Source organism: Phaseolus vulgaris, chromosome 10, assembly GCF_000499845.2.
Source record: "Phaseolus vulgaris cultivar G19833 chromosome 10, P. vulgaris v2.0, whole genome shotgun sequence".
In the NCBI taxonomy this organism is placed as follows: domain Eukaryota; kingdom Viridiplantae; phylum Streptophyta; class Magnoliopsida; order Fabales; family Fabaceae; genus Phaseolus; species Phaseolus vulgaris.
Window position 1 is genome coordinate 34,851,112 of NC_023750.2, and position 18,682 is coordinate 34,869,793.

At 29.2% G+C, this 18,682-nt stretch overlaps 1 protein-coding gene across 1 annotated transcript; it reads left to right on the forward strand.

The window, feature by feature from the left end:
* Window positions 1-9,491: 9,491 nt before the first annotated feature.
* LOC137819441 (uncharacterized) lies at window positions 9,492-10,896 on the forward strand. Its single transcript, XM_068623296.1, has 2 exons — window positions 9,492-9,649; window positions 10,041-10,896. The coding sequence occupies exons 1-2, from the start codon at window positions 9,506-9,508 to the stop codon at window positions 10,635-10,637; spliced, it is 741 nt and encodes a 246-aa protein (XP_068479397.1). The 5' UTR covers window positions 9,492-9,505; the 3' UTR covers window positions 10,638-10,896.
* The last annotated feature ends 7,786 nt before the right edge of the window (window positions 10,897-18,682 follow it).

An 18,682-nucleotide genomic window follows, 5' to 3' on the forward strand; every position in this document is an offset into this window, starting at 1 on the left:
AAGTTGGTGAATAGAACTTCATTTTCTTCCTAAATATCTTATGAGAGCATAATATTAGATAATTATTTATATAATTTAAATTTGTTCAAATTATTTTTTTCTATTGTAATGTATTTGTTATGGCAAAAATTTATGCATTCATTTTTATTTATAATTAATTTATGGACTACTAATCTATGTAGCATAGACATTGACACGGGGACACAGGACACGGGAAACAGGGAGACAGGAAGACATATCTATATATTATATAATTATGAATTATATAACTTGACAATAAAGATTTATGTGCACAAGTATTAATTTATATGACTAAATGTGACTTCATAATTTAATATGATTTTCGCCTACAATATGTATCTGGAAGAAATACACATTTTTTATTACTTTTACTATAACACTACTTGGTATAATATAATGAATTAATTTTTTAATTGCAATAATTATTCTGAGAGATTTTTGCATATTATCTTAACATGAAATTGGTCAACAATACTTCATTTTCTTCGTAAATATCTTATGGGAACATAATATTAGATATTTATTTATATAATTTAAATTTGTTCAAATTATTTTTTTCTATTGTAATGTATTTGTTATGACAAAAATTTATTCATTCCTTTTTATTTATAATTAATTTTTGCACTACTAATCTATGTAGCATAGACACTGACACGGGGACACGGGACATGGGGACACGGGGACACAAATCTATATATTATATAATTATGAATTATATAACATGACAATAAAGATTTATGTGCACAAGTATTAATTTATATGACAAAATGTGACTTCATAATTTAATTTGATTTTCGCCTACAATATGTTTCAGGAAGAAACACACATTTTTTATTACTTTTATTATAACTTTAATTGGTATAATATAATGAATTAATTTTTTAATTGCAATAATTATTCTAAGAGATTTTTGTATATTAACTTAGCATGAAGTTGGTGAACAATACTTCATTTTCTTCGTAAATATCTTATGGGAACATAATATTAGATAATTATTTATATAATGTAAATTTGTTCAAATTATTTTTTTCTATTGTAATGTATTTGTTATGGCAAAAATTTCTTCATTCATTTTTATTTATAAATAATTTGTAGACTACTAATCTATGTAGCATAGACATTGACACGGGGAAACGATACAGTAGGACATGAATCTATATATTATATAACTATGAATTACATAAATTGACAATAAAGATTTATGTGCACAAGTATTAATTTATATGACAAAATGTGACTTCATAATTTAATATGATTTTCGCCTACAATATGTTTCTGGAAGAAACACACATTTTTTATTACTTTTATTATAACTTTAATTGGTATAATATAATGAATTAATTTTGTAATTGCAATAATTATTCTGAGAGATTTTTGCATATTAACTTAGCATGAAGTTGGTGAACAGTACTTCATTTTCTTCGTAAATATCTTATGGGAACATAATATTAGATAATTATTTATATAATGTAAATTTGTTGAAATTATTTTTTTCTATTGTAATGTATTTGTTAAGGCAAAAATTTATTCATTCTTCTTTATTTATTATTAATTTGTGGACTACTAATCTATGTAGCATAGACTGTGACACGGGGACACGGGACACGTGGACACAGATCTATATATTAAATAATTCTTAATTATAGAAATTGACAATAAAGATTTATGTGCACAAGTATTAATTTATATGACAAAATGTGACTTCATAATTTAATATGATTTTCGCCTACAATATGTTTCTGGAAGAAACACACATTTTTTTATTACTTTTGCTATAACTGTAATTGGTATAATATACTAAATTAATTTTTTAATTACAATAATTATTCTGAGAGATATTTGCATATTAACTTAGGATGAAGTTGGTGAACAATACTTCTTTTTCTTCGTAAATATCTCATGGGAACATAATATTAGATAATTATTTATATAATACAAATTTGATCAAATTATTTTTTTCTATTGTAATGTATATTTTATGAAAAAAAAAATTTCATTCCTTTTTATTTAGAATTAATTTCTGCACTACTAATCTATGTAGCAGAGACACTAACACGGGGACACGGCACACGGGGACACGGGGACACAAATATATATATATATATATATATATATATATATATATATATATATTATAATGATGAATTATATAACATGACAATAAAGATTTATGTGCACAAGTAGTAATTTATATGACAAAATGTGACTTCATAATTTAATTTGATTTTCGCCTACAATATGTTTCTGGAAGAAACACACATTTTTTATTACTTTTAATATAACTTTAATTGGTATAATATAATGAATTAATTTTGTAATTGCAATAATTATTCGGAGAGATTTTTGCATATTAACTTAGCATGAAGTTGGTGAACAGTACTTCATTTTCTTCGTAAATATCTTATGGGAACATACTATTACATAATTATTTATATAATGTAAATTTGTTCAAATTATTTTTTTCTATTGTAATGTATTTGTTAAGGCAAAAATTTATGCATTCATTTTTATTTATAATAAATTTATGGATTACTAATCTATGTAGCATAGACATTGACACGGGGACACGGGACACGGGGAAACAGGGACACAGATCTATATATTATATAATAAAGAATTATATAACTTGACAATAAAGATTTATGTGCACAAGTATTAATTTATATGACTACATGTGACTTTATAATTTAATATGATTTTCTCCTACAATATGTTTCTGGAAGAAATACACATTTTTTTATTACTTTTACTATAACAGTACTTGGTATAAGATAATGAATTAATTTTTAATTGCAATAATTATTCTGACAAATTTTTGCATATTAACTTAGCATGAAGTTGGTGAACATACTTCATTTTCTTCGTAAATATCTTATGGGAACATAATATTAGACAATTATTTATATAATGTAAATTTGTTCAAATTACTTTTTTTCTATTGTAATGTATTTGTTATGACAAAAATTTATTCATTCATTTTTATTTATAATTAATTTGTGCACTACTAATCTATGTAGCATAGACACTGACACAGGTACACGGGGACAGAGATCTATATATTATATAATTATGAATTATATAAATTGACAATAAAGATTTATGTGCACAAGTATTAATTTATATGACAAAATGTGACTTCATAATTGAATATGATTTTCGCCTACAATATGTTTATGGAAGAAACACACTTTTTTTTATTACTTTTACTATAACTGTACTTGGTATAATATAATGAATTAATTTTTTAATTGCAATAATTATTCTGAGAGATACTTGCATATTAATTTAGCATGAAGTTGGTGAACATTACTTCATTTTCTTCGTAAATATCTTATGGGAACATAATATTAGATAATTATATATATAATGTAAATTTGGTCAATTTTTTTTATTGTAATGTATTTGTTATGGCAAAAACTTATTCATTCCTTTTTATTTATAAATAATTTGTATACTACTAATCTATATAGCACAGACACTGACACAGGCACACAAATCTATATATTATATAATTATGAATTATATAAATTGACAGTAAAGATTTATGTGCACAAGTATTAATTTATATCCCAAAATGTGACTTCATAATTTGATATGATTTTCACCTACAATATGTTTTTGAAAGAAACACACATTTTTTATTACTTTTACTATAACTGTATTTGATATAATATAATGAATTAATTTTTTAATTGCAATAAAGATTTTTGCATATTAATGTAGCATGAAGTTGGTGAACAATACTTCATTTTCTTCGTAAATATCTTATAGGAACATAATATTAGATAATTATTTATATAATGTAAATTTGTTCAAATTATTTTTTTCTATTGTAATGTATTTGTTATGGCAAAAAATTATTCATTCCTTTTTATTTATAATTAATTTTTGGACTATTAATCTATGTAGCATAGACACTGACACGGGGACACGGGACACGGGGACACAGATATATATATTATATAATTATGAATTATATAAATCGACAATAAAAATTTATGTGCACAAATATTAATTTATATGACAAAATGTGACTTCATAATTTAATATCATTTTCGCCTACAATATGTTTCTGGAAGAAACACACATTTTTTATTACTTTTACTATAACTGTAATTGGTATAATATAATGATATTAATTTTTTAATTGCAATAATTATTCTGAGAGATTTTTGCATATTAACTTAGCATGAAGTTGATGAACCGTACTTCATTTTCTTCGTAAATATCTTATGGGAACATAATATTAGATAATTATTTATATAATGTAAATTTGTTCAAATTATTTTTTTCTATTGTAATGTGTTTGTTATGGAAAAAATTTATTCATTCCTTTTTATTTATAATTAATTTGTGGACTACTAATCTACTTAGCATAGACACTAACACGGGGACACAGAGACACATATCTATATATTATATAATTATGAATTATATAAATTGACAATAAAGATTTATGTGCACAAGTATTAATTTAAATGACAAAATGTGACTTCATAATTTAATATGATTTTCGCCTACAATATGTTTCTGGAAAAACACACATTTTTTTATTACTTTTATTATAAGTGTACTTGGTATAATATAATGAATTAATTTTTTAATTGCAATAATTATTCTGAGAGATTTTTGCATATTAACTTAGCATGAAGTTGGTGAACAATACTTCATTTTCTTCGTAAATATATTATGAGATCATAATATTAGATAATTATTTATATAATATAAATTTGTTCAAATTATTTATAATTGTTGCTTTTTTTTTTATCTAGAAACCTGATAATGTATATATGTTTATTATTGTTGTATGGTTTTTAAGATCTTTAGTTATTTATATAATAGTATTTCATTGTATTTATATTTCATTGTTTTATTTGTATTATATTACATTACATTTTAATTTAATTTATATCATAAAAGGAAAATTCATAATTTAATATGATTTTGCTTACAATCTGTTACTGGAAGAAACATACATTTACTGATAGTTTTTTGTAATAATTGTACTTGGTATGATCTACTGAATTCTATTTTTTAATTGCAAAGATTAAATTACAGTATTAAGATAACATGAGGTTGGTGAAGAGGACTTCACCATAAATACGTAATAAATACATAGTATTAGATAATTTTTTTATATAATAATGTATTTGTTCAAATTATTTTATTGTATTGATATTGTATTGTAATGTATTTATTATGACAAAAATATATTCATGAATTTTTAATTATTTATGTTATATTATATTAAATTCATTAATATACTAAAAGTATGTAAACTTATTTATATATATCTAAATAAATTTATTATTTTTAATATTAATATTTAAATATAAAATATTAGAAAAATTCACGTGCGTTGCACGGGTCAACGTACTAGTTAATACTATAAAGGAGTTATAATTTCTAGAAATAGTAAAATTTGATTATGTATTAGTTTGTGAAAATACTAAGTTATTTATCATTTGAGTGATGTCATTTATTACATGAACAAAACACTATTATCCAACTGGTGGCTTAAGTGGTAATATAAGCCACAACTCAGAGTTTGAGAGAGAGATGCCAAAACAGTTATCTTCTCTCTAGTACTCTCATCGCTCAAGTGACAAGTGGTTATTTAAGTGGTGCACACCAGATCTGTGAGATAGTTCTGGAAGTAGGTGGCTTTATGTACAAAGTCATGTTGCTTAAGTGATGTAATGTTTGAGCGTGAGACACAATGTTGACTCTCTTTCCATATAAAAATGAGAGCTCAAACATTTGTTTATACACTCAAAGAAAGAAAGGGTCAAACCAACTTGATTTTCTCTTAAGCTATTATTGTCCAAGTGGCGCAAGTTTACTCAATCAATATAATGTAGTGCTCAAGTGGTGAATTTACAAATTGATCAAGGGACTATCTTCTGTTTGGTGAATACAAGTTTCACAAGAAAGGTTGTCTCGCTCAAGCAACATACCTCTATTTGCAAATACTTGATATTATTTAAAAGGTATGTTGTGTTTGTACGTGTATATGTGCGTATGTTTATGTGTGTGTTTGTATATTGAAAATGGTGTAGATGAATTAAATTGGTTATGAAATAATTTCTTATAACTTTCATTGGTATGTGATGCATGAAATTTGTATCTCATTTTAATTATATGTATGAATTTAATTAGTGATATTTTGACTTGGAAGAGATAAGTTAGATAACCATAATGTTATGATGAAAAAGTTTGTCGTTTCTAATATTAAGTATATGAACACATTCATGAAAGAATATATTATTGTTTATTGATGGTCTAAATAATATATATTAAGACATTAGATAGTAAGAAATTGAGGCATGTTCATGTACCACTTTTTTAGTTATTTGTGCAATGACCTTACCTTGACTTACGAAGATGATGTTTGTAGATAAGAAGTACTTAATGAGTCAAATGTGTCTTTAGTGGGACATATTTGATCCAAAATTTCTAGAAGGTGTTTAACTGTTATTATGATATCATTGAAGTTGAGGTTTACTGACTTAAAATGCTTTGAAATCGATCAACATATATGGTTTGATTTGATTACATTAAATTATCTTGATTTCATGGAGGCGAGGTTATATACCAACAATGTGTTAGGAATAAGTCAAATTTTATTTGTTGGATGTAGTTATTTAATTGGATTAAGAATGAATATTGACGTGGATTTTAAACACAAATTGTGTGATGATTCAAAACTATTTACATTTGAGATTAATTCAAAATTAGTTTACCCATGTTCGTATTCTGTTTTATGATGAACTACTTTGATCATACTTGATATATGAACATAAAATGTTGCATGTTTGGTAGTAGCTCTTGATGAATCTAGGTTGTGTATAGTTTTATAAGTTCAATGTTATATCCTCTTTTATATTCTTAATATTTTGAAAAGCGCACCAAATTTATTATAGTATTTTCTATTAAGAAAGTAGACTTTAAAATTGTAGTAATTAAAACTTTAAACATAAACAAAGTTGATTTCCTGAGGCGTAAGTGATCACTATTTGGAATGACTTATTTGCGGTGTATTGCACAAGTCCCAAGATACAACATGAACTTCTCAGAAAAACTGAGGATAACAGAACTAGCAAACAACTCTTGAAAGAGTAAGAACACAGGATACCGAAAATTATTAGAATAAGAAAAGAGAAAGAATGAATGAGAGAAGCGGAGAAAGGAAACTGTGAGAGAGATGCTTCTATGTAGAGCAAAGGAGAAAACACATATTTATAGAAGGAAAAAAAAATCCTCCTTCGTGAGTAGAACCTCTTCCTGCAGTCAAGGTTGTTGCAGAGAAGAAGGTGGAACCTTCCTGGAGAGTGCAAAGGAGATTCAGATCAGGTCAGAGCACATTCGAGGGTAGCTCCTTTAAGGTAGGTGACAACATCCGGAGGCATCAGAAGGAGGCGAGAGGTTGAAGAACCAATCCCAAAGATTTCTGTGCGGCATCTTCTTCTATCGCCTCTGCAACAACTTCGGAAGGTTGCACCTTTTGCGATAACTAGTTTTTCACAACAGTATTATTATAGTATTTTCTATTAAAAAAGTATAGTTTAAAATTAACTCAACCTCATAAAACTAACTCAATAAAGTGAGTTGCTTTGTTTGGTGTTTCTATTCGGTTCCATTACTTTGATTTGTGTTCTTATTTCCGCACCTTGTTTTGTCATTCATAATCACCTATAATTGTGTTTTTCCTTTGGTCTTATGGAAATGAACATTCACATGTACTTAACATAATTTAACCATAATGTTGTTAATTTACTATTGAGTTGTAAAGTAAATCACAATTAAGACAACTACAATGCTAAAGATAACAAAATGAAAATATGCTAGGATTGAACTTCACCTATCTCGCTATTTTTCTTTTTATCTCTTTCAGTTTCATTAATTTTTATGGATCTCCTATTTCTTTATGTCTTCTTAATATCTTTTTCTTCCATGTACAAATACAAATTATTATCATGTGGTATATTAGGTTTATGACAAAATTTTAGCAATTTTAGTATGTCATATCACTTTAAGACCTTTTTAGAAATTTTACTTCAATGCAAGAATTTTATAAGACTCATGTTCTAATCAACTTTTTCTTTGGTTATTAGCAAAAAAAAAAATATTTTCAAGGAAAATATTCTTTTATTTTTATGACCTAGGGTCCTATTTGAAATCAAATATCTTAAATTTTATGTTATGTGGGAATACTCCAATAGAGGTCCTATAATATGCGAATATTAAACTTATGAGTCTATAGTCCCGACCCTATTGAAATAGTTAGCTAGTTTGGACCACTTAATTAATTTTTCAAATATAAAGAAAGTTTTCAAATAAAATAATTCCACACCTTCATCCATGGTTATCTAAGAAGAAAACCTCTCCCTTCACGTGTCCTTGCGTGCATGTGACCAAATTGTATATTTAATTTTGGAGATCAAATATATAAATTTGGTTGGCCAAATTATGTGGCAGATATTTGGTTAACCTAATTGCCACAAATTTTTATTTAGGAATCCAATTCTCATCTTCCTCATCCTTCACCAACAAAAGGAAAGTGTTTACTTTAATCAATTTTGGTTACTTTATCATTATTTCAAATAGCTTAATATTGTTTTTTAGGTTGTTATCTTTGTAATTGTTTAATGTATTCCTTATCATTTATACATTAAATTTAGAGTTTTGATATATATATATATATATATATATATATATATTAAAATTTATTAAGTGCTTCTGTATGTAGATTTACTTTAAATTTATAAATAATATATTACAATATACTTTATTTTGGTAAAATAATCAATATATTGATGTCAATAATCAATATAAAAGGTTATTTTCTACAACTATTTTTGTTATAACATGTATAATATATAGTATTTTATACTAAAGTGAATTTGAAGTTGGTGTTTGTTATACATCAAGTTAAAATATATATATATATATATATAAATATATTTATATAAATATATTTATTTAAGATTTTGGATTGGAAATAATTTCTTGATTTATATAAAATGTTGATGAATCATTGGTGTCGGTCCAATGTTTCTTAAAGTTTTAAATTGAAAATAATGTTTTAATTTTCTTATATAAAATGACTCATTGATGTCGAATCACTCCAATATTTTTTCATAAAAAAAGAAAACTAACATCATAGTCATGAATGAATATTGAAAAAGAAGAATTAGATAATGTCTTTGTAGCATTTATGTGAGAAAGGAGAATCAAATTTGCAACAATGATACATATTTACCGTGTAGTGAGACTTAGAACATTAATGGCGCCTGTTTGGACGGCAGAATTCTGAGAATCTACGATAACGGCCTCCCTCAGTTGCTTCGAAACTCAAAAAGTCTAAAATATTCAATGACATAGCAGAGATAAGCTATGGTTTTCTCACCACATTTATTATCATTTTTATTATATATATATATATATATATATATATATATAACGTTGCTACCTCCTCATCAACATGAAGCAACATTTTTACACATCAAAGCTAGCATCAAATTGCACCCCAAGAAATCTCCCATTTGAGAGAAACAAACACATCAACAACATGGCTAATTGGTCCCCTGAAAATGCCAAAAGAGCTTATCTCCAAGCACTCGAAATGGTAAGAACCAAGACCAAATACTACACCTACCTATAAATTTTCAATATTTAAGATGGGTTTGTCTTCTGTTACTTCTTTGCTTCTTTTGTCCAATAAGACTTGCTGTAGTCATGATTTGGTTTAGATCTAATAATCAAGGTAATGAATTTGTTAACTCCTGATTTTGTTTCTTAAGGGAAGAGGGCATGTATAAACATATCTTGATCTCAATTCTTAAAAGACTTTTAACTATACAAAAGTGTTACATTAGATTAAGATAGAAAAGTTGAACATCATATTATTAAAATGATGCAATCTTAAGGATTTTAATATTTTGATTGGTGGTAGTAGTGAAGATCATTGTTTGTAATACCTTGATAAGGTTATGATATTTTTTGTTTTCTTTTGGCAGGCCAAAAGAGATAAAGAACCTGATGTAGCTGAGTTCATATCTGCTCTTGCAGCAGGAAACAATGCACAACTCATGGTGGTGGCCGGTGCCGGTGTGGACAGTTCGGCCACGCTTGCTCTGGCTGCAGCTGCTCATCAAACTGGTGGCCGTGTGATATGTGTATGCTGTGAACAGATAGAGACACGTCCACTGAGAAAAGATCTAGGAGTTTATGCAGATCGTGTTGAGTTTGTTGTAGGAGATGTGAGAAGCTTTCTGCTAGGAGATTACAAAGGAGCTGATTTTGTGCTTGTGGATTGTCACATCAGCAATGCAAGGGAAGCTTTTCTAGCAGCATTTAAAGGTGCCAGCAAAAATGGTGCAGTCGTGGTTGGATACAATGTTAAGCACAGAGCCTCAAGATGGAGACAACTGAGAGCATCTTTTTTACCCATTGGAGAAGGGTTGTTGATGGCCAAAATAGATCCAAATGTGAAGGGTAATCACAGGGTTGTCCAAAGGAGGAGTCGTTGGATTGTTCAAGTGGACAACTGCACTGGAGAGGAACATATTTTTAGGGTCACCTCTCCTCATAAGAAAGTGCAGATTGAAGTCTAAGGCTATAATTTCATAGGTTTTGTTTTGGATTATGAATAATATGAAATGATAGAAGTAAACATAGGTAACATGGTCTAAAGGGTACCTCTTAGGAATGTGTAATAGAACAGAAGCTATTTGGTATTCATTGTTTTCTATTTTGCTTTTTTTTTCCTGTGTCTTAGTGTATATTTGTATAAATAATTTGGCCTGTTAATTTTTTTTTTCACAGGCCAAAGAAGCAGAGAATGTAAAACAGAAAAAGAAAAATTTAGTTTAACACCATGTCATCAGTCATCAAATGTTGCTATGTATCTTTCATGAGTAAGAAAATTAGTTCTACACTACATAAACAAAGATTTTTCACTTGTCATGAATCTTTGATGGATAAGATTAAAATTTTAGGAGAGAATTTCAGTTTTTATGCTGCTGCTATCCAAAAATTTCCTTATGATCTGTTTATGGAGTTATTATTAATGTCACTTGCTAGGTATTATGAGGTTGTAGCTGTTGAAGGTCTTAGAAGTATCTGCATAAACCAATTTTTCAATGCTGTGTCTGATAAAATGAATCTTATTTTAGAGTATTGAAGAATTTCAATATTCCCTCTAACCAAATAAAATTTAATTTTCCTTTTCAGAATAATTTGACATGAATTACACAGTAATAATTAGAAAGTGTAGAAAAGGGTGCATTGTGTTTCATTTACATTCACTATGTCAATGCTGGGAAGTTGAAAATGAATGAGAGGATAAATGGATGAGGTTCTCTAATTCATTTCCAATTTTTTTTTTCAATTTAGCTTGTTTGGGATTATTATATATATTCAAAGGTCAATAGCATGATGAAATTGATGGGAGATTACAGAACAATCTTTTATGGCACTATAAAGAACATCAATTAGTTATGCCAAAATCTTTTATGGCACTATAAAGAACAATCTTTCCTCTCTCCAAAATACTTCAAGGGACTCAAATATCGACCCAAATTCAATTGTTGTTTCTCAAACAGCTTTAGTTAAAGGCTCATCACGGCAAGTAGAATTACTTGTTGCCTTTTCTGCTGCAAATTGGAAATTAATGTTTTCTCAAAGTTGCAATTGATCCCATTTAGTTATCTTCTGAGGGTCTTGTTAGTGTGCTTAGATCACTGGTTGATTTTGAGAAATCATATATGGAAATGAAAAAGTTAAAGAATGACCAACAAGAAGGGATTTCTGCTGAAGATTCTATAGGAATAAGATCCAAGGAAGATGTAACCAGTGATCCAGGTGCTTCTGCTAGGAAGACTGGAAATTATGCAAATTAGGCATAATCAAAGATCTTTCTGAAAGAACTGTTCTGAAAATTTTGTCAGTGACAGGTAATAGATGTTAGATAGGAATCAAATATAAGCTAGAAACTTATCCAAACTAGGCCTAATCCATTACCTGATTGTGTATTTTCATTCTTCAGCTTGCATATATACATATGATCTAAAGAGCATCCAACAACCATTGCATTTTACATGGCAACAATTCTCTTAAGCATTTCATCAAACAGTTTCTTAACACTCAATATTATCCCTTTCAAAATAGCCATTGACCATGATTAAGGAAGATATTAAATAATTTTAGTTATAAAATAAAAATAGTTTGCTGGAATTATCGTTTATTATTTGAATACTCTATTAAGTTAAATAATGTAATAAACTTGAGGTTTATTAATTTTAAATTTATAATATTGATAATCGGAAATGATTTAATATTTCTTATGAATATCGCGATTCTTAATGTGTATTTTCTAAGATATGTGTGTGTCTATTTCTGAATTGGGAAATTTATATTGGTATGTTTTGGGTTGGCAAATCAAAAGCTCTTATTTCTTTCTCCCCATGTGTTTGATAATATGTCTGCAAAAAGCTTTATCATCTAGTTCACTAGAATCCTGTTACTAATCATATTATACTTTTATGATCTTTGATAACTGAAACTTTATTGCTTCTTTGGCTTCAACTATCTTGGTACACCATCTATTGAGGGATGGTGTGTTTTACTTTTCTTTCAATAAATTTATCAGATTTTATGTTTGGTAAGCTAACAAGTATGGAATGTCAGGAGGAAATTCATTTTTCACAACCATTTATATTCATTGGAGTTTGGAACACTTTAATTTGAGCGCCATTGGAAAGTGTTCAACAACGTTTGTACAATCACATTTCACACACTTTGTTTGTTTCAACATAAATATTGTATACGAGGATTGAAGAGTGCTGATCAATTTTGTTTAGATCAAGGGTATTGTGATGATTTACAAGTAAAGAAATGTGAGAGATATAAAAGAACGAATTCCCTCTCAAATACAAAGAAAGACCATAAAAGTTAGGTGACTTATTTCAAAAAGTCTAATTTATTCTTAAATGTAAATTAATGTAATTTATGTTTGTATGTGATATTTTTCTTAAATTTTATTTTATTAAATTAATTATTTATAAATATATAAAATAAATTATTTCAAATATTAATTCAAATTTTATAATATTTTTTAAATATAATAAATTTATTTATAATTTAAATATTAAATTAATTTTAAAATATATTAATTTATTTATTATATATATAATCGATTATAATAAATTATATATATATATATATATCTATTATTAATATAATATAATAAATTATATTAAATAATAATATTATTATTAATAAAAAAATATTAACAATTAATAATAATAATATAATTATTTATAATAGAAACATAAATTTATATAATAATAATAATAATAATAATATTGATTATAACAGTAAAAATATAAAATAATACTATTATTTAAATTTGATATAAAAATTATCTTTAATTAAAATATTTATAATTATGAATATTTAAATATTATTTATTTTTATTTAATAACTTTTATATATTAATAATATTAATAATTTATACTTTTTTAAGTACCAACATTATAGTTAACTCTTGTATCATCTTGATACATTATAATCTTTATGTTCAATCAAGACACAAAATAGGTAAATTGTCAAAATATCATTATTATTTTTTATCTTCAACATTATTATATTTACTAATTATTTATTCTATTCTGACCGTGGATCTAAAAATAAATATTTTTAATATTTCTTTTATTGCATAGGGCTACCGTGCTAGTGTTTGGTCGAGGGTTAATGGTTTTTTATTGTTGTTCAATACATATACTGATTCCCTTGTGGTTCACTGGTCAATGTGTATCATTATGATATCCCAAAATGATGGAGGAGGGCCAAGCACACCACACTATGAAAAGCCAAGCTCCAAGTCTAGGCCGTCTAGAACCACATGAGGAGCATCTAGCCCATGATGAGGAGCGTCTAGACTTCAAAAGGAGAGCGTCTAACCATGATGAGGAGCGGCTACATAAGAAGCGTCTAGGAGGAAGCCTAGACCGTCTAGGACCAAGCATATTCACGTTCACATGGGTCAAGCTACGGTTTGGGATAAAAAGGCCTTGTATATGTCACATGGAGGCCCATTAGGGGTGGCTAAGTAATTAGAGTAGTGTAGAAAACATAAATGAGTGAACATTCTAAAATCTAGTTTGCTTGGCCGGTCATGTGCCATGTGCCTTGTGAATTACATTTCATTTTGGTTCCATTTCATTTAGACTTAGCTTAGTTTCTACGGTCCTTTAGCCTATAAAAGGGAAGGCCATCTCATGTATTTTGTAAGATTATTGTGAGTAAAGTTATGCTGCCATTTTTGTGCCAAGCTTTGCTTCTACCTAGATTCTAGGCTCTAATCTTCACATCCTTCACCTTTCCTTGGGCTGGCCGAACCTCCCAACTTTCATACATACCATGCACCTTCAAGATCACCATAGCTCTTAGGAGGATCTTGCACACACACATCCATGGCTTCCGCACCATCCTTTACATGATTCAAGAAGAACTTCATGAATTTGCCATCATTTGGTATCATGAGCTTAGGTTCTTCAAGATGAGTTGTTCTTGGTCTTTTCATTTTTAGTTGTTCTTGGTCTTTTCATTTTTAGTTCTTCTTTATTTCATGTTGTTCATCTTATTTCCATAATTGTCTTGCTGTTTTTTACATTTTAATTTGTTTTGGTGTGCTATTTGGAAGATCCAACCGGTGCACTTTGTTCAATTGATCTTAAACAATTCTTGTGCAAATTGTGATAGGATTCCATACACCTTTGAGTTGCTGTTTTCTTTTAGGTTTTTGAGTCTTTATTGCACTTTTAATTTGGTTCATATTATGCTCTTTGAGTCTTTAATTTCTGAATCCATATATGTTTTGTCAAGTCATGTTCATTCACAATGTCATCAATTCATAGTAGTCCTTTGATTGGCTTGATTGTTTCCTGATTTTGAGTATATGTTTTTGCTTTGAATCTTCTGTTCATTTGATCTTTTGGTGCTTTTTTATTTTTAGTTTGAGTTCATATTTGTGTTTAGATCTTACACAAATTCTTTTTCTCAATTCCATTGTGTTTAAATTTTGGTATCTTACTGTTTTTTCCAGTTTTTCCAGAATCCCCTGTTTCACATTCTCTATGCTGGCTGTTTTGTTCCAGAAAAATATTTTCACTCATAGGAAAATTTTGATTCTCTGGAATATGCAAGTTTGAAGTGTTACAGAAAGGACAAAAAAAGAATTAGCTCAAAAGAGTCAACAGAAAAAAAATGATAAATATTTTAAAATCAGTGTGCAAATCTGAGGCGCTACAGCTGGCGTAACTGAACACTGAAATTGAAAAATTTATTAAAAAAAAAAATGGTTCATGCGTTTTGAGTGATTCCAAAACCAGATTTTAGCTAAGATCTTGAATATCTTGAATATCAAATTTCAGAATCAAATCTAAAAATCACAGCTCAGCATAAATTGGGGAAAAACACGTTTCTGGCCCACAACAATTTTCCAGTGGTGCTGTTTTTTATTTTGTAATCTAATTCTAGTGCCATTCTTAGGAATTCTTTTGTGTGCCTACCTTTATTTGAGTACCTTTTATTTGCTTGCTTAATATTTCTTGGACCTCTTTCTAGTTGTCATAATCTAACTCCTTTTGGTGGTACTGTTTTATTCAATTAAATTGTTTCTTGCTTTTGTTCTTTGACCTCTAATTTGGTGCTGGAATTTATTCTCCCTTGGTGCTTAATTGAATGGAAACTTGACTTGGGTAAGGTCTAGTCTTTTGATAGGTGCTGGAATTGGAGAATTAAGACCTTCATTCTAAGGGGAAACAAAGACAAGGCAGAATCAAGCTTTCTTGAAAACACCACAAACACTTGGAGGGCCAACAAGCAAAGACAACAAGGAAGTGCCTTTAGCAAAAAGAGGATCAACAAAGGGAGTTTTCTTAATTTCCTTGCAACTTAGTTTGTGTTAATTACCTCTTAATTACGTTATTAGACGGTGAGTGTGTCTTCAAGGGCTCCAAGTGTCCAAGAAGCCTCACCTAGGGCCGACTAGTGTAGAACTCTTTAATTAGCAATTGTTAATTGTTTTTAGTTGCTTTTCTATTGATTAATTAGTAACGCTTTGTATGTGTGGTTGTTTTGTTAAGCTTTGTTAAAACCGTCTAGCTTTGTTAATTAGTTAGCTTACATTGTTTTCTTGCATTTGTTTTCTCAACTTAATTGTGTTCTAAGTGATTTACTAAGAGAAAGCTTTGTGTAAAGACATCGAGGGATAGTTTTTGGCTAAGGCAAAGGCTTGGTACTTAAGTAGTCCTCTATGACTCACCTCCCTTACCTGGAAAACTACCTTCTTTGACTTTCCTAAATTTTTTCAAGGTAAAACACTTGTATAAACAAAGTTTTAGCCATGTCTACTTCTCCTCACTCTCCAAAGTCTATTGAAAGTGAAGTAAAATCTATTAAATCTCTTTTGAAAGAAGTTTCACAAGCTGTACAAATGATTTCTTTTAGACAATTGGAGAATGAGAATAAAATTAATGAATTGGCTAAAGCCCAAGAAGAGAAATCACAAAAATCCCAAAAATAAAAAAATCCTCATACTCATGCATCCCATTCTAAAAGTAATGAGTCTCTAGGGGAGGGAAGCCTTAGAATCAATGACTATTACCAACCACCTCCTAGAAGAACTAGGCAAAGGGAGCAAGAGAGCCCAAGGGAAGTAAGGGTAGACCTACCCCATTTCTATGGTAAGGAAGATGTAGAGGCCTACCTAGATTGGGAGATGAAAGTAGAGCAACTCTTTGCTTGCCATAGGGTGAGTGAAGAGAGGAGGGTATCCTTAGCAACCCTTAGTTTCCAAAGCAATGCCATGTATTGGTGGACCTCTCTAGAGAGAGACCGACGTCTTCATAGGGAGCCTCCCATAGAATATTGGAATGACCTTAGGGGAGCCCTAAGACGACGCCACATACCTTCCTACTACCATAGGGAGTTGATGGACAAGCTCCAAAGACTCCAACAAAAGAACTTGAGTGTGGAAGAGTATAGGCAGAAAATGGAGCTCTACATGATGAGAGCATCCATTAGAGAGGAAGAAACCACCACCATATCTAGGTTTCTAAGTGGGCTCAACCTTGAGATAAGGGATAGAGTAGAACTATTACCCTACCAAGACTTGAATGATTTGGTTCAACTTTTCATTAAAGTTGAACAACAAAATTTGCGCAAAACTTCAAGTCAAAGGGTGGGTTCTTACTCCAACTCTTATCCCAAAAAAGACTTTAAAAGGGAGGGTAGTACACCTAGAGACGAACCCAAAGAAACTAGCAAACCCTTAGTGAAAGATGCCTCCACCCCATACATCCGTGCTAGGGACACCAAGTGTTTTAAATGTTTTGGAAGAGGACATGTGCAAGCACAATGTCCAAACCAAAGGGTTTTGTTCTAAAAAGGAAAAGATGAGTACACAAGTGGTGAGGATGAACCTAGTACACAAGAAAAGGGGGAAGGAGAGAGGATAAATCCTTTGGAGGGGGACTTATTGCTGATTCAAAGAATCCTCCACAATCAACCTAGTGCATCCATCGAGACACAACGAGAGAACATTTTTCATACTAGATGCAATGTTTTAGAAAATATATGCTCTCTTATTGTGGATGGTGGATCATGCTGCAATTGTTGTAGCACTAGATTGATTGAAAAACTAAAACTACAAGTAGTTCCTCATCCAAAACCTTACAATTTACAATGGATCAATGAGGATGGAGAACTACGTGTAGACAAACAAGTGGAAATTAAGTTTTCTATAGGTAACTACAAAGACAATGTTTTATGTGATGTAGTACCTATGGAAGCTTGCCACATATTATTAGGTAGACTATAGCAATTTGATAAGAAAACCTTGCATAATGGTCTAACTAACGAGATTTCTTTCATCCACAAGCACAAAAAGTTTGTACTTAGCCCTTTACCACATTCCCAAGTGGTAAAAGACCAAATACAAATGAAACATAAAAGGGATGAAGAGAAAATAGAAAAGGCGTGGGAGAAGAGTGTTCCTTCCCACAAGGTCATTCAACAAGTCAAGCACATTGAAAATACCCTGGCAAACATGCTTCTTGTTGAACAACCTAGCCTTACCTATTGTAAAGGAACACTTGCGAGCACGAGCCCAAAAGAAGAGTCTTTAAAAGAAGCTTGCATAGATCAAGACTATTTCTCAAATGTGTTAAGATATCCCCAAAAGAATGACAAGTTATCAATAAGCACCTACCAATTTTTGTATGAAGTAGTGCCTAAAACAACTTGCCATGTCTTATTGAGACACCCATTACAAAATGTACAAATTTTCATAAACAATGGTTGTACCAACGAGACTCTCTTTGCACATAAGAGAAAAAGTCTACAAGAAGGAGAACTCATGGGGCAAATGAGAGTTGATGGAACTCTAGAGCTTTTACGAGGAAAACTTTTGTCACCCATGAGAAAAGAAGTTCAAAGACATTACTTTAGGTACAACTCTTGTTTTCAAAATACACCTAAAGCAAAGTCTCAAGAACTCTATACTCCTTCACCTTTTGTACAAGATCCTTGGGAAGACACACATTTCATATTAGAGCTTCCTAGGACGACAAAAGGTCTTGATTCATTCTTCATG

Excerpts from the sequence above, each read along its gene's own strand:
- LOC137819441 (XM_068623296.1), top strand. The coding sequence starts at position 9,506 with ATGAAGCAACATTTTTACACATCAAAGCTAGCATCAAATTGCACCCCA. Across the intron at positions 9,650-10,040 it reads ATCTCCAAGCACTCGAAATG|GCCAAAAGAGATAAAGAACC; the intron begins GTAAGAACCAAG and ends TTCTTTTGGCAG.